This window comes from Polypterus senegalus, chromosome 6 (assembly GCF_016835505.1).
Source record: "Polypterus senegalus isolate Bchr_013 chromosome 6, ASM1683550v1, whole genome shotgun sequence".
Classification (NCBI taxonomy): Eukaryota; Metazoa; Chordata; class Cladistia; order Polypteriformes; family Polypteridae; genus Polypterus; species Polypterus senegalus.
Window position 1 is genome coordinate 116,188,069 of NC_053159.1, and position 20,405 is coordinate 116,208,473.

Sequence of the window (20,405 nt, forward strand, 5' to 3'; positions counted from 1 at the left end):
AGCCTCAACAATAGAAAGACTGGATTGGACATTGCTAAAGAACATCTAAATAAGCCAACAGTTCTGGAAAAACATTATTTGTACAGATGAAACCAAGATCAACCTCTACCAGAGTGATGGCAAGAAAAAAGTATGGAGAAGGCGTGGAACAGCTCATTATCCAAAGTATACCACATCATGTGTAAAACACAGTGGAGGCAGTGTGATGGCTTGGGAGTGCATGGCTGCCAGTGGCACTGGGACACTAGTGTTCATTGATGATGCGACACAGGACAGAAGCAGCCGAATGAATTCTGAGGTGTTCTGAGACATACCGTCTGCTCAAATCCAGCTAAATGCAGTCAAATTGATTGGCCGGCGTTTCATAATACAGATGGACAATGACCCAAAACATACAGCCAAAGCAACCCAGGAGTTTATTAAAGCAAAGAAGTGGAAAATTCTTGAATGGCCAAGTCAGTCACCTGATTTTAACCCAATTGAGCATGCATTTCACTTGTTGAAGACTAAACTTTGGACAGAAAGGCCCACAAACAAACAGCAACTGAAAGCCGCTGTAGTAAAGGCCTGGCAGAGCATTAAAAAGGAGTAAACCCGCATCTGATGATGTCCATGAGTCCAGGACTTCAGGCCAGCAAAGGGTTTTCAACCAAGTATTAGAAATGAACATTTCCAGTTATTTAATTTGTCCAATTACTTTTGAGCCCCTGAAATGAAGGGATTATGTTAAAAAAAATGCTTTAGCTGCCTCACATTTTATGCAATCATTTTGTTCACCCCACTGAATTAAAGCTGAAAGTCTGCACTTCAACTGCATCAGAGTGGTTTCATTTAAAATTCATTGTGGTAATGTACAGAACCAAAATTAGAAAAAAGTTGTCTCTGTCCAAATATTTATGGACCCAACTGTAAGTCATTTGTGGATAAACACTTCAGGGCGTATCCCAACACCAACAATGCAGCAAAATTCAGATCATAGAACATCACCACACCGGTATACTGCCCACTTTTAAGTTAACCTATCTCAAAGTAAAATTTTCAACAATAAACTAATCCATTATTGAAGTCACACAATGATTTTGTTTTAAAGGGGATAAGTTTGGAAATTCATGAATACTTTTCAATGGGAGGTTTTGAAATTTTAGTACTTTGTGCAGCATACTCTATTTGATATATCTCAATAAAAACTCAATTATCCCGACAAATTTCTTTTACGAGTAAGTGTACCAAATCTTAACAAAAATCTGTGCACTGAGGCCCAAAGTTGTTTCAAACAGATAGACATGAACACACACCTAAAAATGTAGGTTTAAAAAAAAAAAAAACAGGCTTAATTACTAGCTTTAAAACAGTTCTTGATTTTGTACTGGTATTTCAAACTAAACATGGAAAAGGAAAGCTGTATTTGTGCTTTTGTATACTCGAGAAATAGCAGAGACTTTGAGTTGGATGAAAGTGACTCAAAACACCTGAGCATGATCAGATACCATCCTCTAAATGTAGAAATTTCACTAGGAATCAACACTTCACTAAATAAGTTTTGTATACTTCCTTTAGTTTCTTACCTAAAGCAGGCACAAGTGTTGAATTATTCTGCTCCATTCTTATTGTCATGTGATTGGTCAAAACAACCTGAAGACCAAAAAAAAAAAAGTTAATATAGTACACATATTTTAAGACAGAAAAGGACATACTACTAAAAACAATTCCATGAAAAATACTTCACACAATAACTTCACTTTTAGAAAGCAAATGAAAATTAGAATTTGGTCTACCTTAAAATGTCACTAAAATATTTTAAAGCACAAAATTATAACATTTACTTTAAGTACACTCAACAGATGCTGAGCTTTTAACTACAATTAGTAGTAGTAGGCAATAAACCGAATAAAATTCTTCCAGTGTGGATTTTTAAGAATACCATTTTATTGGTATTCTAAAAATGGGTGTAAAAACTTACAACACACATTTAAACATACAAGACATAAATATAACACAAGATGAAAGCTGTAAATGTGGATTTGTGTAGGTGCATTAGTGTCTTAAAGGCAATATATTTGTTTATGCACTCGTATGTGGAATGTGCGTAATAACTCCTTTAACACAAAGATTGCCCATAGTACTGTGTAGTCAATGAAGACCGAAGTTATGCCTTGTGCTGTGTTTGCAGCAGTCCGGCAGCAGACTTCTACAACTCTGCTCCGTTGACAAGCCAGTCAAACTGCACACATCTGTTAACATTTAGCAACCTTTGCATGACATGTCAGTCATGTTAAGCAATAAGACTAGTCATTTGTTCCTACCTTAACATGCCCATTTTAAGGCATACCTTGTGTTTTTCAAAGTCAAAATCAAAGTGAACTTTGTCATCTCAACCATATACAAGTATACAGACAGACGAAATTGCGAAGCTCAGGGTCCACAATGTAACAACATGAAGTGAAAATAAAAATTAAAACACAAAACAAGACATTGTGCAAGACAAGACAAAGAAGTAGCAGCAATATTGATGTGTAGTAAGCAATATGAACATTGATGCAATGTATGGTATTGTGCAATCTAGATACATATAATCAATAAATAGATAATACAGCACAGTGTGAGGTAGTACAGAAATGGCAGCATGATTTAGTGTATGATCATAGTTGTTTAAGACGTGTAAACAATGACAGCTTAGAATGTTTCACACCAGAATGATGTCAAAGTGCAGTGTGCAAAAAACTTAAAGGTCAGTATGAGATTTTCAGTTCTTTTCTATATGCAAACTAGTCATTGCAGGAAAGGGGCTTGCATGTATAAAAGTTTTGTGTCAGCGGGTTTTAGAGGTGGTTGAGGCAGTGTGGAAGATCCCAGGGGGCAGCATGGTGTCTGACAGCTAGGAGGTAAAAACCATCCTGCAGCCTGGCAGATCTGGCTCTGATGCTGCAGTATCTTCTCTTGAATGGCAGATGTGTGAAAAGTCCATGTGAGTAGTGTAAGGGATCCTGCACAATGTGGACAGTGCGTTTGTAAAATGTGTTCTGTAGTAAAGGGATAGGCACTCCAATAATGTTCCTTTGCAGGCGCTTGCGGTCGGATATGTTGCAGTTGCCATACCAGACAGTGATGCAGCTGGTCAGAACACTCTCAATGATGCCTCTTTAGAACATGAGGATGGAAGGGGAAAGACTTGCTCGCTTCAGCCACCTCAGGAAGTGTGGTCACTGCTGGACTTTCTTGATTAGTGATAAGGTGTTGTGTCCACATAAGTTCCTCAGTTATGTGCACACCAAGGAACTTGGTACTCCTAACAGTCTCCACATCTGAACCGTTTTTACGGAGTGAGATGTGGGCACAATGTGATTTTCTAAAGTCCACAATAATCTCTTTTGTCTTGTCGACATTGAGAGATAGATTTTTGAGATTGTTGTATTCACACCATGCAGACAGCCGTTCCACCTCAACTCTGTATGCTGTTTCATCATAAAACGTCCTTACATATGATTAAGACTAGGGTTGTGGAAGGGTTACCTTACTCTAGACTAATAATGACTATCAAATGTATGTGTCTTGTAGTAAACGTGAAGTGTTGCAGGCTGCAGCTAGAATCTTCTTTGAAGTTTTTGCTGTAGAAAAGGGTGACATATACAAAGCTTTTCAAATGGCTGCTAATTGAAGCTCCAGAATCACTGAGCTTTGGATATCTGCAGCTACACACTTTTGTTTTTTTACTTGGCAGCAGCAAAGCGAGCATGTGTAACGGGGTAGGGACAGAAAAAAAATGAAGCTCTACTTTTAGCAGTTCAAGACAGTTAAAAACCTACAGTCAAATATAGTGAGTAAAAGCATTAAGCGTTTAGATGGATAATAATAATAATTATAATGGGTGTTAATGACATTAAACTGGAAACGTAATTATATTTAAAATGTTTTCATAAGCCCATACAACAGTGTCATCAATAAGGTTCTCTACCCAAAAGTAGGAGTTAAAGCAGTATAAAATACCTTAATAGTATAAATTTTTGAACAGCTAATTGAGAAAGTGATCAAATCAAAATGAAAACAGTAGCTCGATACTAGCAAAGTTATTAGAAGAATGCAGCAGACTAAGTTTGAGTATATCAAAAGTTGGTACAGTACACCCTGTAGTTTTTAGTTTAATCAAATACAACACCTGCAACTCAAAGACCACACATACAGCTAGGATACATTCCTCATTTGCATTTTCAAGACTGGAGATTTGTTTTACAGAAAGGAGAAAAACCGAAACTCAAATCCATTGAATTGTTGGAGAAAATAAACCTCCAAGAGATCAAAGATGGTCTTTTGTCCAACATGCTGGAGTTTTCATTTTCCTCTCCATTGTGGCAACAGAACTACAGCATTAGTTACTCGTATTATGCTGGACCAGTTTCTTGTTCCTTCTGTTTTAAATAACCGTTTATAAATAACTGTTCTATACTGTTTAGCTATTAGTATTAGTATATATAAGTACTTTCATGTATAAAAATGTGCTATATAAATTAATCTTGTTGCTTTTAATGCATTATATTTTTATATTTTGACAGAAGACAATCCTATGAAGACACATTACATAATTATACAACTCTCTTAGGGAAAAATTAAGTCTAAACATAACAATTAACAATAAAAACTCCAAAGAATATTTGTTAACAAAAGCATGAAGATACAGTACATTCAGTCACAACTCCACTTACTGCTATATTATGCTGGCTCGCAAGCTGTAAGAGTTTCTGGGCTAGGCCATGGAGAAGTCTGGTTCTCGCAGACAAATCTTCAAACTCATGCCGGAAAGGGTAAGCAATACTGTCAACAACCAGAAAGCGAACCTACAGAAGAGGAAGTGTATAGTAAGGTTTTGTTAAATTCTTTCAGATGTTTATGGTTCCTTCCACAAACTCTGACCAACCTTTGGGTGCTTAAAAAGAAAGTCTGGTAGCAGATGAACCTGTGCCAAAAGTTCAACATAATCATGGCAACGAAAAAAGAATATATTGGAAAGAATTGTTTCCAAAGTAAAGTTTTCCAGAGCTCCTAATTGTCCTGCAACAAATTCATAGTGAAAGTCAAGGTCAAAAATTAGAGAGATTGAAAAGACCAAATAACAGAAGTGTAATTGTTTACAAAACCTGTTCTTCCATGCTGCTGTTTACAGTGTTGAAGTGCAGCTTCAGCTACATCTACCACCCGGTCTACTAAAAAGCTGCCCTCAGTATCAATATAGACTGAATGTCCCTCCACTCCTCCAAAGGATTCTGGGATTTGTGTGTTCACTGCCAACTGAATACTGTAGGAGAAAAGGGTGGGGAGTTGTGGTGAAGAGAGATATTTATATAGATTAAAAAAAAAAGACGATCTAGGTCTAGTTAAACTCAAACCAAATAAACTACTGTGTCAATATCCCTTAATATAAAGTAAAATAATTTATTTTACTATATTTTAAGATTTTTTTTAATTTTCCTTATTTACAAACATTTAAATTCTCCCAAATTCGAATTGAACTTAACAGAGAAAGAACGAACTTTGGTCAAAAGTGTTAACTAATGTTATAGCACACATTCCTACAGAAATGTGCTTTTACTATATTTCTTCATATAATGGCAGCAACTGCACCTTAACAAAAACAAACATTAGCTTTGATCTCCCCTTTAACCAAAATAACAGAACTCTAAAATCTTATTTCTGTGTCTTGTAATCATACAGGAATTTTTTTAAACTGCCATTCATTTCTTAAATTGTGTACATGAAAAACATTTTTCGATTATTTTGCCAGGTTGTATGTCTCCATTTACAGTATTCCTGGGTACCTTAAACAATTATACATTAAGGTTTTCTTTGCAACACAGCTTGAGGGCAAAGTTCAAATTCTAGCATAGTCACTCTGAGTGTGTTATATATATATATATATAAACAACAAAATTTAAAACAAACACCATTGCATCATTATGCTTTAGTTGTTCTTAACATCACCTAGTACAATTTTACCAAACAAATCAGAATATAGATATTTATTTATATAGCACCTTACTATACATTTACATGCAACTCAAGGTGCTTTCCACAGATTAATTAACAAAAACAGACATATCACATGTACTTTTTTTACCATCATTAAGCACACTATAATTTCTAATAAATGTAAGTACATTAAATACAAAAATAAACCAGGTATTGTTAAGCAAAAAGTGCAAAACAAACCTTCACTCTTATCAGAAAAATGTTTCCCCAATTAAAATATTTGTACATTAAGGATGACAATAGAACAAACAGATCTAATTAATATTTAAAATAAACATATATTATTATACATCTACATTTTAGGCAAATATGTACATGGCAAACCAACAAGTAGAAACAGTTTGATATTATTAATGAAAGAATACAAAAGCAAAACATATGACACAAAGGACAAACAAATTTTTACCAAAGTTGTGTCTTTCCCACTCCAGGTGTACCACAGATCTCAATCATCTTCCCGGTCATTATTCCTCCACCCAAAACTGCGTCCAGGGCTGCACAAAAAGTACTTATTGAGCGACAGGACTTCTCCTGCTCTAAAATTTCTGTGGCCTTCATCCATCTCATCTCGGACCCCTTTTCATGGGAGCGTGGAAATACAGTCTGTAGAACTTCAGTAGATTCTTGCAGTGAAATTCCAGTCTCTTTACCATCAAAAAATAAATATTTTACAGTATGTTACAGAACATACACAAATACAAATTTCCAGAATTCAATAAAAGAACAAGAATGAACTCTTGACACAGGATTACAGTAAATAATTTTGTTTTTGGGGGAAGTCATTACAACAAAAGAAGTCCAGTAACAGAGTTCTATCTATGTCTTTTCTACTTGTCTGTCAGATTTATAAAACCTGAGATTCACAAGTTTCTACACAACAGTTGTAACAACTCATACCGACATTGCCAATGACTTGTGCTTTAAAGGATTGCTGCTGCCTACCATTAAAAAACGTAGCTTCATTTTCATTAGATTTCCTTATTCCAATATAAATGCAGTATATTGCTTTGATTACATTAGGAAAACTGAGCACTGCTGCAAATGGACTTTTTTGAGATCGGCAAAAGCATATTTTGTTTTATGTATGTCAATCAGTTGGGTACTGGCTTCCAGCACAACGGCCATGATAAAATGAAGGCTTGCGGAGACATTCCAGCTGTCAGCCAGTTCCCTAAGAAGTGACAACAGGTAATCTTTTAAAACTGAAACCAAAAAATGTTCTTCAGTGTAAACAGGTAGCATTAGCCATCTTAAAATGGAACTAAAACAGAGTCTATGCATCATACTCATTATTTTGAGGTTTAGTATGTATGGTACATCAACATATAGTCTAAAAATGGCCCAGTTATATGAATTAGTATGTCCATGGTTTGTCATTTAGCTGTTTTGGCTGCATTTCCCTACTTAATCACGTGTGTCTCCGAACTATCTCATTATGTATATTCAGATATTCCAAAATGTAAAAATACCTCTGCTCCCCAGCATTTCACATTAGGAATATTCCATATGTACTTGCAAGTCATGTAAATTTCAGGTAAACAACAAAGATACCCAAAGCTTGACAAAATTTATATTAAAAATTACACGCTGTTTACAATATCTTTCATTGTTAAAGACAGTTTGAGTAACAGGGAAACAGAATCTAATGTGACTAGAACATTACAAAGATTTAGACAAGAACAGGCCATTCAGCCCAAAAAAGCTCATCAGTCCTATTTACTTAATTCCCCCAAAGTAACAACAGAATAACAAATTATTATTGATGTTGAATATTTCTTGACTACTGACTATTTCTTATTATTATTACTATTCTCACTCTTATAATAAATGATGCTGTTTGTGGAATACTTCTAGCTTTGCTTCCTGTGAATTAAACTTTTGGCCACAGAAAAGACAGAGTATGGTTGAGCGAAGTACTGCAAGTTCCACAGATAAATGTTGGGGTGCCAACCTGGTTGTCCCCATTTAATACAGTCCAAAAAACAAAAATAATGAAAAGGAACACTATGCACAACAATACTGTACAATGATCAAAGAAAATCAAAATAAAGTCATCAGGCTAAGTGAATAGTCACTTCTGGTCAGGGTGTAAGGAGCTAAGCCCTACAGTGCAGTCTCTACCAAATTGAATGCCTCTTTCCAGCAGCTGTGGCCTTTATAGGGGTGGAATCAGTTGCCCTCACTGGGCACCTTTCTCTGTACTCCAGAGGGAACAAAACAGGAGAAGGTTAGCATGAACGCCCCCTCTCTGTCCAGGGTCGTGTTGGCTACCTGAGAAGAGTCAGGAGGGTGAGTCACAGATGCACATGCATGACAGAAGGCTATGAGTAGACACTGATAAAAGGGTGGCATAACGGCACATTGGTTAATGAGGACTCCTGATACACAAGCAGTATAAAGTATTAATCAAAAACATTGTTGCAATCTGTGTATTTTGCATATACTCTTCATGTCTTGGTGCTTTTTACTAGAGATCCACCAATTACAGGTGCCGGTCATAAAATTAGAATATCATGACAAAGTTGATTTACTTCAGTAATTCCATTCAAGAAGTGAAACTTGTATATTAGATTCATTCATTACACACAGACCGATGTATTTCAAATGTTTTTTTTTAATATTGAGGATTAACTGACAACTAATGAAAGTCCCAAATTCAGTATCTCGGAAAATTAGAATATTGTGAAAAGGTTCAATATTGAAGACACCTGGTGCCACACTCTAATCAGCTAATTAAACGCAAAACACCTGCAAAAGCCTTTAAATGGTCTCTCAGTCTAGTTCTGGAGGCTACACAATCAAGGGGAAGACTGCTGACTTGACAGTTGTCCAAAAGACGACCATTGACACCTTGCACAAGGAGGGAAAGACACAAAAGGTCATTGCTAAAGAGGCTGGCTGTTCACACAGCCCTGTGTCCAAGCACATTAACAGAGAAGCGAAGGGAAGGACAAGATGTGGTAGAAAAAAAGTGTACAAGCAATAGGGATAACCGCACCCTGGAGAGGATTGTGAAACAAAACCCATTCAAAACTGTGTGGGAGATTCACAGAAGTATGCAAGACATGGGTTTCAGCTGTCACATTCCTTGTGTCAAGCCACTCTTGAACAAGAGACAGCGTCAGAAGCGTTTCGACTGGACTGCTGCCGAGTGGTCCAAAGTGATGTTCTCTGATGAAAGTAAATTTTGCATTTCCTTTGGAAATAAAAGTCCCAGAGTCTGGAGCAAGAGACGAGAGGCACAGAATCCACGTTGCTTGAGGTCCAGTGTAAAGTTTCCACAGTCAGTGATGGTTTGGGGTGCCATGTCATCTGCTGGTGTTGGTCCATTGTGTTTTCTGAGGTCCAAGGTCAACGCAGCCGTCTACCAGGACGTTTTAGATCACTTCATGCTTCCTGCTGCTGACGAACTTTATGCAGATGCAGATTTCATTTTCCAACAGGACCTGGCACCTGCACAAAGTGCCAAAACTACCAGTACCTGGTTTAAGGCAAACTCGCCTGACCTTAACCCCATAGAAAATATATGGGATATTGTGAAGAGGAAGATGCAATACACCAGACCCAACAATTCAGAAGAGCTGAAGGCCACTATCAGAGCAACATGGGCTCTCATAACACCTGAGCAGTGCCACAGACTGATCGACTCCATGCCACATTGCTGCAGTAATCCAGGCCAAAGGAGCCCCAACTAAATATTGAGTGCTGTACATGTTCACACTTTTCATGTTCATACCTTTCAGTTGGCCAACATTTCTAAAAATCCTTTTGTGCATTGGTCTTAATTGATATTCTAATTTTCCGAGATACTGAATTTGGGACTTTTATTAGTTGTCAGTTATAATCATCAAAATCAAAAGAAATAAACATTTGAAATACATCAGTCTGTGTGTAATGAATGAATCGAATATACAAGTTTCACTTTTTGAATGGAATTACTGAAATAAATCAACTTTTCATGATATTCTAAATTAATGACCCGCACCTGTATATCAGTCCACTATCAGTATCAGTCGATAAAGCAAGAAAATACTATAAAATATGCCAAAATTTACTGACAATTATTCATGTTGCAAAATCATTTTCGTTGCTGAAGCATCATGGGAAATTATTGGGTAAGAAAATGTCTTTGCTGCAGGTAATGCTAGAAATGCTATTTGCAAACTCTGGTCTTTGAATATTTCACAAGGAAAGAATACCAGTAAAAACTACAATATAACAAATCTGATTACTTACATCAAGGAAAGGCATAAAGGAAAACGAGTGTCTGAAAAGCAAAACTGCTTCAGTCAAGAACGCTCACGTTCCAGTACTGGCCAAGGAAACAGAACTTCATCAATTGTGGAAGCATTTAATAGGCAAACAAAATCAATTCAGACAGTGCAAAACCTCAAAGTACTACTCAGTACATAATGGAATTCATCACACCTGACCCTCCATTATGGCACATTTTTTGCAATTTTAAATTAAATAGTTACTGGAAATTTGTAACAGAGAGCTTTTAAGTTATAAAATATAAAACTCAAAGAGACAGTATATTTTGCTTATTAAGCTAAGGTTAATGTTTCCTACACTGAATAAAAGTGACTGACTAGTGACTTAAAATGAGAGCAGTTAAGTTATAAAATTAATGATATCAGTTTCATATTAGAAAATAAATGCACTATACTCTTACATATTTGGCAAATGTAATTTATTACATGTTCACAAATGTACTTATCCAATGACAGCAGAACCATCAACCAAATGTTATTAGTCAATAGATTGTACGCTCCCCAAAAATAATCAGCTATCACTATTGGCCAGAAACTTTCATATAGATGCATCAAAAAATTTTTTACTCGCACACTGCCAAGGATGTGAATGTGTGGTTCAACAACAGTATCAAATTAGCCCTGTGTGACTGTACACAGGACTAATTAGGGCTATTTAATGTCTTGCACCAGTACTACCAGGATAGACTTCTGCAACTCCACGAGAGAGAGAGAGAGAGAGAGAGAGAGAGGTTGGAATAGTGAGCTACCACACCCAAAACACATCAAACCACCTGAACTGGGACCAGAGTGCAGTGGATGACACCTCAGCACTACACTGGAACAGTGTGAGGTTTTTACAGTGTCTGGAGTGCCAATCCTGCCACCAACCCCTTGTAAATTGGAGGACCTGCTTGCAGGGCTGGATGCAAATTAACATCATACCTAGGATGAAGCATTTGCAGGCCATGCTCAAGGGAGCAATGGAATATAATCACTTCTGGTATTTATGGGACTCAAACCGGCAACCTTCCAATTGCCGGTGCAGATGCCTAGCCTCAGAGCCACCACTCCACCCTATTAATGTTAAGCAGGCTTGAAAATGTCATGTTAGAACAAGGCAAATAACTTGAATGTGGTCACACATGAGAAAAAACATAAACCACAACTTGTACTTTTCAAGCACAATAACTTCAATATCAGGCCACTCTTACATTTCTAATTAAGGCAAGAGTTTGTAGAAATGAAGCTGAAAGTGGAGCTGGCAAACACCCAACCTAATTAAGAACTTCTTTAAGAATGAATTCTAAAATTGAGTAAATTACTAATTAAAAAAAATCCATGAATTGCTAAATTAGGGTAGAAACTGAATAACATAAGGTTTTTTTATTTTTCATTTCAATTACAGGTAGTTTTAATTCATAGCAATGGAGTGCTTGTACGGTGGTGCAGTGGTATTGCTGCTGCCTCGCAGTTAGGACACCTGGATTCGCTTCCCGGGTCCTCCCTGTGTGGAGTTTGCATGTTCTCCCCGTGCCTGCATGGTTTTCCTCCCACAGTCCAAAGGCATGCAGGTTAGGTGCATTGGTGATCCTAAATTGTCCCTAGTGTATGCTTGGTGTGTGTGCCCTGCGGTGTGCTGGCACCCTGCCCTGCCTTTGTTTCCTGCCTTACGCCCTGTGCTGTCTGGGATTGGCTCCAGCAGACCCACCATGACCCTGTAGTTAGGATATAGCGGGTTGGATAATGGATGGAGTGCTTGTATTATTCAGACAAGCAACAAAACATTCAAACTAAGTTTTTGTGCCATCGTTTCTTCAAATTTCCTTTCTATTGTGTGCAACAGATACACGATGCTTTAAACTTAAAATCTTAATATTGTACCCAGAATTGTATTTAATATTGACAGAATAATGGATCAGTTCTCCACTGCCATACAAGTACAGTAACTGGATTTTCTACTAAAATCCAGTTCCTGCCTTGCATCCATGGTAGTTAAGATCCAGTCTGGCTCACATTAACATCGACTGAAAGCGTTAACTTCAGAACATGAAAGGTCATAATTATAAACAAACTAGACATCAATAAGTACCAAGCTGCTCCAACTGAAAAAGATGCACTGGAGGGTCACAATAGCTTCAGGATATAGCTGCAACCAGTATTTATTTATTTATTTTTTACTTTAGCTGTCAATAAAGTATACCACATTTGAAACAGTACCCACAAGTGGTCCTCACAGGTAGCGCAGTGGTTGTGCTGCTAAGGAGACTGTGGAAATTTGTGGGTTCGCTTTTCAGTTCCTCCCTGTGTGGATAGCGCTTTGAGTACTGAGAAAAATAGCTATATAAATGAAATGAATTATTATTGTTAAGTATCAAAGTGGTTGGAATTAAATTCGCAAGCACTGCATCACTCCAGGACCTGAGTTTGAGACACCCGTTTTAAAATGTTTGGTGCTGCTTCGGCTAAAGCGACGGCCGATTTCCCTCTGAACTGAGGTAAGGGCGCAGTGGCCACTCAAAGCTTAGGGCGAGAAAAACGAATTTTGCATATGCTGCAAAACAAAATGCTATGACACATACTGGTACCAAGGACAATTGCCGGAAAACTCCACCACGCTACATGTATTTACAGGAATCCTAATTTATACTGTTATCGTCTAGCAAGTGGAAAATTAGAAATATCAGTATCAAAGGCATTAATTAGAAAAGGCACGCCCACAAGCTTGTATATCTGATCGTTCAGTATCAAGATATTTTTACTCCAAGCTTCCTATTCGCGTTAGATAAACTAAATGGCTATAAAATAGCTCAGCCGTTTTCAACCTTTTTAAAATACCACTACATGTACCCCGTACGTTTTACTGAACAGACTGCATTGTTAAAAACAATTTATAAATGACCCTTTTGACTCGCCACACCAACTCACCTATGCGGAGCTCGGTAGCGCTTACTTCGTGCAAATCCCCAACTCTTAGAAACCCTGCTCCGATTAACTTTGCTTTAACTGTTGGGGCCAATGCGAGACTCGCCACCTCCCGCTGCATCCCGCTTTCTTCTGTAAGAATTTTTCTTCTGTCACAGTTGTCATGACAGTAAATTTAAACCCAGGTGTGATATTCCACTGAACATGCTCTTGGGCCAGTGTACGCCTACTAGTTAGTTCGCGCGCAGCTTGAAAGAGAGGAAGGCCCGCCCCATTTCCGGCATTGTTACTTCCGTTTAGCTAACATTCGTGGCTGTGAAAGTTTTGATTGTGGTGCGTAAAGAAAGAGAAGGGTCTGGCTGCAGCCTGCAATACCTAGGAATTTAGACACGGAACGCCCTTCATATCACGGAACGCCCCCCAGCACTAGTCACGGAACGCCCTCTGATGTCAGTTTCGAGACGTCATCATTGTTTTTGTCGGAGTCCGGAGGAATGGTGGACTTAGAATATATCTTTCTAAAAGAGTTTCGAGGAAAGAAGAAGAGTTTGTGTTGGAAATTAAGATGGCAGTGAGTTTGTTGCAAGTTGTACTAGTATTAGGTAATATTATACTTTACTGTTAGGGTACGAATTATACCACAGTGTAATAAAGATGTTGAATCAACTTTCAGGTTCCGTGCAGTACTAAGCGCTCTAAGAAAGTATTAACAGTTAAACAACATAATTGTTACAGGGCTAATCGGAATACTCGATTCTGAGTAGTAAATCGACGGATTCAGCAGTCAATAATTTTTTATAACAATTGTTATAATATGCAATTGACCGTTGTTGAGTATAATTAACCATAGCGCAGTGTAACGGACTGTAATCAAATATAAGTGACCGTGATTAAGTACTTATAATTGCCAGAATATCATTCACCATTTGTCCTGTATATCACGTATATGCAAGTTAATCAGAAGCAAAACCAGTAACCTGGTATTTTAGATATCAAAATATATTTCAGAAAGACAACACAGAGAGATTGAGCCATTATAAGGTAATGTTCCACAGAAAGCTTATTGTTTGCATAATTTTCTAAGACAAACACAGTTAATAATGGATATACTGGTTTTTCAATTATAGTAATGTTGGTAGTCTGAAGTTTGAATATACTTAGGTCACTTTAGATGATCTTTTTTCATAGTTCTGTATATATATTTACAGTACATAACTGAACATTTTAATAAGTAGCTACAAACAAAGGGTAAGTGTGAATGCAATATTCAATTTCCTTCAGTTCAAGAAAGTTCAAATTAGATTGTAGACAATAATGAGGAAAAGAGCAGCCAGAATAGAATCATGTTGTTATTATTATTATTATTATTATTATTATTATTATTATTTATTTTATAAAGTTCTTTCAATGATAGTACAGTTTGTTTGAACTCTTAAAACAATATTAAATGTTTCATGCCCACCTCTCCTGCATTCTTCAAAAATACTGCTTTTGAAGTTTTTTCAATTGAAATAAAGTAAAGTGATTGTCCTCGTGCATGTTTGTCAGTTTTAAGATCTTTATATTTATTTTATATTCACCAGAGACACATATTGAAGACCACAGAGGAACCTACAGTTGTGTTTGGTGCTCAGGAGTTTGCTTGTCTGTTTTGCTATAAAAGATCAGATTCTGCAGGCATCATCAGCCACTTACAGAGCCACAGCAGGACAGTAGTTGTTCATGGAGGGATGTGAAGTGCTCTAGAAGATATCTTGTAACTTGTAAAATTTGATTAATTGACACTTTTAATACACTATAATGCAGCTAGATATTCACCTTAACAACATGATTTTATTTGACAAAATAGTATACTGTGTACTTTTTAACCTTTTGAAAAGCTAGCTTTGAATAATTTTATATTAATTCATGACTGTGTATTAACAATTTTCTCTTTTAAAATATTTAGTAGAATATGACAAAGTTCATACTACAAATACTTTAATTTTTCAGAATGTAAGTGTGGAATTACATTGCCTACAATTGACAGGCAACATATAGTATATTTTCATACATTTTAAAAGCATCATTGACAGAATCTTTAATTAGTTTGTTCTGTTTAAAAGAATAATAGGACAGGATTTGCTTGTTTTACCTCTATTAAATTTAAGGATTATCTGAATTTCTTTCATTAAGTTTTAAATGTTTAGCAAAATAATTCTGAATATTAACCTTTTTTTTCTTTGTACTGTTTCAGGTTTTAAAATATACAAGTGTTCACTGAACTGCCAGGGATCAGGCCATTACCATTGCTGTTATTGTCAGAAAACAGTAGTTCATAAAGATCAGTTCCTCAGGCACTTGTCAGATTGTGGCAAAGGTCCTAAAGTGCTCCCTCTGCCCTCCATGCCCATGGCACGGTCACCACCCAGCCTCTTCCCTCCATGCCCACAGCACCGGTCACCACCCAGTCTCTGTCCTCCGTGCCCACTGCACCGGTCACCACCCAGTCTCTGCCCTCCGTGCCCACTGCACCAGTCACTGCCCAGCCTCTGCCATCTGAGTTCAAGTTCGTTGTTCTTGATCTTTGTTCAACTGTTCAGTCCCAGTGTTCAAAAGTTTTAATGTTCTTTTTTTATATCTTTGTTCATATGTTCAGTTCACTCAGTTTGAACCTCAGCCCAAATCTCCCAAAATTAGCATTTTAGCAGGACTGTTCCTTATTTACTCTGTTATTTCTGTTACCTAGTGATGACTGCTGCCCATTTGAACTATTCTTCTTTAAATAATTTGATCCTAATAGTTTTCACTAGGCGGCACAGTGGCACAGTGGTAGCGCTGCCCCTGCGTGGAGTTTGCATGTTCTCCCCCTGTCTGCGTGTGTTTCCTCTGGTGCTCCGGTTTCCTCCCACAGTCCAAAGACATGCAAGTTAGGTGGATTGGCGATTCTAAATTGGCCCTAGTGTGTGCTTGGTGTGTGTTTGTGTGTGTCCTGCGGGGGGTTGGCACCCTGCCGGGATTGGTTCCTGCCTTGTGCCCTGTGTTGGCTGGGATTGGCTCCAGCAGACCCCCGTGACTGTGTGTTCAGATTCAGCGGGTTGGAAAATGGATGAATGGATAGTTTTCACTAAGCTATTTTGGAAGAGCTGTGTAAATAACTTGTAATGGCACAGTGGTAAAACATCCTCAAGGTTCTAAAATATTTGTAATAGTGTGCTGTGGTCTCATGTGTGAAGCCAAAGTCACTCCCTTTATAAATTATTTGTTCATTTAAAAGTTGCTAGAGATTATATTATGATGTTCACTATTTCTCTACCTGTTCTATTACTAATAATTCTACTCTTGTAATCTGAAATGAATATCATTGTCATAAAAGTGATGAAAGGCTCCAGCTACATTTTGGTTAAGTAATTCTTTCTTCTGTGTGATAAAATTATTAATTGCCACATTTTCAGAATTAAATATTATTAATCCAGTTCTACAATGATATTCCATCTGCAAAGTTCATATCAACTTTGTTTTTAATATATATTAATATAATATAAATCAATTTTGACAAAACAAATTTTATCTGTAGGAAAATTGCCTCTAAAATAATGCCAGGTAGCTGGAAAGAACCACAGAAGAAGGTAATGTAAATATAAATGTGTGTTGCTAGTATAAGACAAAAAACACACACAGATATCTCCTTTACTAATCACCTCTTCATATGATCGAATCTACACAAACAGACTGACAGCCTGGACTGCTCAGGGTAAGTGGAGGACACTCTGCCAGTAGTAAGATGTAAATGTTGATTTAAAATAATAACTTGCTTTTTTATTTAGTATGCTCTCTACATTGCCACTGGAAGAGCATTTGATTTCAGTCAGGTCAGTGGTTTAAGTGTAATATTTGTTTGAATATTGTGATTTTTTATTCATAGAATTTATTGTAATTTCCCAATTTACATTTTTTAGGAAGACATGCCAAAAATTAGAAGATGGTGGTGTCATCTCTTACTTCACAAAGCCAGCATTAAAGGTGTGTAACTTTTCAAGCTTTTTTTAAGGGAAGATCAGTTATAAGAATTTGTCAGCTTACAGTATTTCTAAATTTTTTTTATCTTCCAGCCAAGACTTCGGTCTTCACTTTCCACACGAGAAGAAGGACATTCTGTGCCCCACGGGCAGTGCTTCGTAATTATCAGTTGAAAAGCTTTCTGACACTAATTTTATATATTAGAACTTCACAAAAAGACTTTGACCAACTGGTCACACAGCAGATCTCCAGTGAGGCTGTCAGTAACTTGTGTCTCTCGTCAGCCCTGTGGTGTGTCAGTGCGTTATGGGGGCAGAGAATGGTGGTCTTAAAAAGGAGGGTTTTGTGTGCTTGTGCTCTAACTGATTTATTAAATGGCAATTATTTCTGCTTCCAGCAATTCCAGACAAGATAGGAAAGAGCAAGGACTTTTCTCCCCACCCTTCTTTTCCATTACTAAAGAATATGAAAATCTTGACTGAATTATTTATGCCAGTACAATCATATTAAGCATATTTATGGTTACATTTAGTTAGCAAATTGTACCTCACAAAGGCACAGTCCTGTCAGGTATGTAGTGAAATGACTCTTATGGCACAGCCAATGCCTTAAAGGTGATGACTTTCTGTTTCCTTTTCAATATCATTCAGAAATCAACCAGTCTAGAATGGAGTAATTGTTTGCTTCAGGTAAACACTTTCCATTATGTATAACTTTTTAGATGTAGCATTTCTATTGTAATATGTTTGGGTGAATGTTTCAGCAGTTTTTAAAGCATGCTTACTAAACTGGGAACAATTAAATTACATATTATTTGAAATTATGATATTTGAAATGATGAATTTGGCCTTCACAAGTGACAATGCTGTGCTAATTGGACTCTTTGTCTTTCAGGGACTCACTTCAGTACAATTCCAGTAGACGTTCAGATTGAACTGAAATGGGTCTTACAGCAATGTATTAGTAAATAAAATGAATGCTTTTTTCACTACAGAGCACTTAGTCATTTTGAATTATTTGTGCACTTTCTGAATGGTTTCTAACTAGACATGACATTACCTTGAAGATGAACTGCTGTGGTTGTACACTGGAGTTTATTTTTTCTTTTCACTCCACCTCATGCCTACAGGCAGTAGAGACAAAAGCGAGAGAAATCAATTGAGCTAAGCATTCCTATGACATGCTGTGGTCATATTGGTGTGTTCATTTCATAAGCCAATTTGATTGTTCTTTGAGTAAAAGTGGAGTTAATATATTGATATTCCTAATAAAGTACTTGGCAGTATTTTTTTTTTTTTCATAAAAAGTCTTCATTGATCCAAAACATCCTAACTGCTTGTGACTGGCTGGATGCCAACAAAGACCAACTTGTTGGGACAGTCCTCCGGCCAAGAATTCTGGAAATGGACGAGGATGAAGTTACATACACAATTGAAAAATAAGAAGAAAGGGGAGACGACGAAGAGACTGAAGAAGTCATGTCCACCTTCTTATTTACTTTTGAATGCCTGAAGGACATGAACTTTTTTCTTGATGAGATACGGGTTAAAAAAATATTCCCATCAGTTGCTGCTGTTCGACGAATTAGATTTTTGTGTTTTTTTTTTTTCATGTGGAAAAAACCTACCGTGATGTCATTTTGTTCAGTGGACTTGATCAGTGATTCACTGTAAAGAAAAGTGGGGATGGACTGGCTTTCTGACCTGCTTCAATAGTTCATTGTCTACTGAAATGACCAATGTAATGGATGGAGGACACAGATGGATGTCCCAACTGGGATTGTGTGCTTTATTTCTTTAAAATAAATTCATATTTGAACCTGGATCTTATGTGTGTGTGTGTGGTTGTGTGAAGGGTTTGGGTGCTAAAATGCCCCCCACAGGTTACACTCCCCTATGTGGTTATTATAACAGTCTGTTTTGATACATCACTTTAATTTTCAAAACCTAGACTGTTGGCTTGCAAGTTCAAGAAGGGAGTCTAATTAAAAGCAAAAATTAGTTGGGGGAAAAAATGTACAGCCCCTGGGACTGAATATGAGAACCACTTTATGAAACAATGCCATGCATGTTACAAATCAGGATTATTAATATATATATAATGTGTGTGTCCAGACACCACACCAGCTCCATCATTAAAAATGCTGCTGACATCACCATCATAGGCCTGATCACCACCAATGATTAAATGGCTTGCAGACAAGAGGTCTACCTGCTGACTCGGTGGTCCCAGGACAATCTGACCTTTCATGGCCAAAATTTAAGGAGCAGGTCATAGACTTCAGAGAATGGATTAAGCTGTGGTTTGTGTTTGTGGGGTGCTGTGGAAATGGTGAGCTTGTTTAAATTTCGTACAGTAACAATCACTGATGAATTGAGGAGGGAACAGCATGGTTTGCCTATTGCCAAGTTCACCAATGCCTTCCTGAGATGTCTCACATGTGCTGTCTGGAGTCCATCTTCACTGGCGGCATCACATCCTGGTAGGGCACACACGCGAGGGTGGTAAATGCCACAAACTATTACTGGCACCCAGCTGTCTTCTGTCCAGGATATCTAGAAGACATTCTGCTAAGATTATTACACACTCGGCCATCCTGCACAAGTGTTTTTCTTAATCCTCCCTTCTGGCAAATAGTAAAGAACCAATGGCGCTAAGTATGGCTTGAAAGAAAGTGTTTAGTTAAAGAGTTACTGAACAGCCAATCATAATAAGAAATGTAAGAAAAAGACTAGGTATAAATATTTGTAATATACCTGAATATATATATCTACTGTAAATTGTATTCTATATCTTTGTTGTGTTTTATTATATTATTACTGTTCTGGAGAGGCATGTACAGTAAATAACAATATTATTGTACTGTATGCACAAGACAATAAATACTGTATGTTTAATGATAAGATCACCTTGGGATAATTCCCTGCTGAAAGCACACTGTAACTGATCCACTATTTATTATTATTAGTAGTTGTAACAGTTTTTGATATTTATAAAAATTTTACAAAGACGACGACTCAAAGACAGTTTGAGTTTATGTTGGTATAAGTTGGGTCTTTGCAATCAAATTAAATGTTGCACAAAAAAGGTTTAAGAACAATCACGATTGTCTCAAACTGAAAAGTTAAAAAATGTAAAATTATATAAAATCTACTGGCTGTCACATGCCTTTCAATTGATATGGACATGACATCCAGTATTTCACACATG

The 20,405-nt window shown here is 37.0% G+C and overlaps 1 protein-coding gene and 1 long non-coding RNA gene across 3 annotated transcripts in view; one reads left to right on the forward strand and one right to left on the reverse strand.

The window, feature by feature from the left end:
• rad51c (RAD51 paralog C) overlaps positions 1–13,422 on the reverse strand; it is a 44,999-nt gene extending 31,577 nt beyond the window's left edge. Inside the window, exons 1-6 of the mRNA XM_039756863.1 lie at positions 13,200–13,422; positions 6,425–6,662; positions 5,130–5,287; positions 4,910–5,043; positions 4,698–4,829; positions 1,566–1,632 (exon numbers count right to left, since the gene is read on the reverse strand). Of these exons, the coding sequence (XP_039612797.1) occupies positions 1,566–1,632; positions 4,698–4,829; positions 4,910–5,043; positions 5,130–5,287; positions 6,425–6,662; positions 13,200–13,317 (847 nt within the window). The 5' untranslated portion in view covers positions 13,318–13,422. The remainder of the gene's footprint in view (positions 1–1,565; positions 1,633–4,697; positions 4,830–4,909; positions 5,044–5,129; positions 5,288–6,424; positions 6,663–13,199) is intronic.
• Positions 13,423–16,528: 3,106 nt separating this feature from the next.
• Positions 16,529–18,188, forward strand: LOC120531442. 2 transcript variants are annotated; one of them, XR_005634107.1, is made up of 4 exons: positions 16,529–17,047; positions 17,135–17,198; positions 17,288–17,884; positions 18,090–18,188. It is a non-coding gene; the product is annotated as an uncharacterized LOC120531442 (long non-coding RNA). The 2 variants fall into 2 exon arrangements; XR_005634106.1 differs by having other exon boundaries at positions 16,534–17,047; positions 17,288–18,188.
• The last annotated feature ends 2,217 nt before the right edge of the window (positions 18,189–20,405 follow it).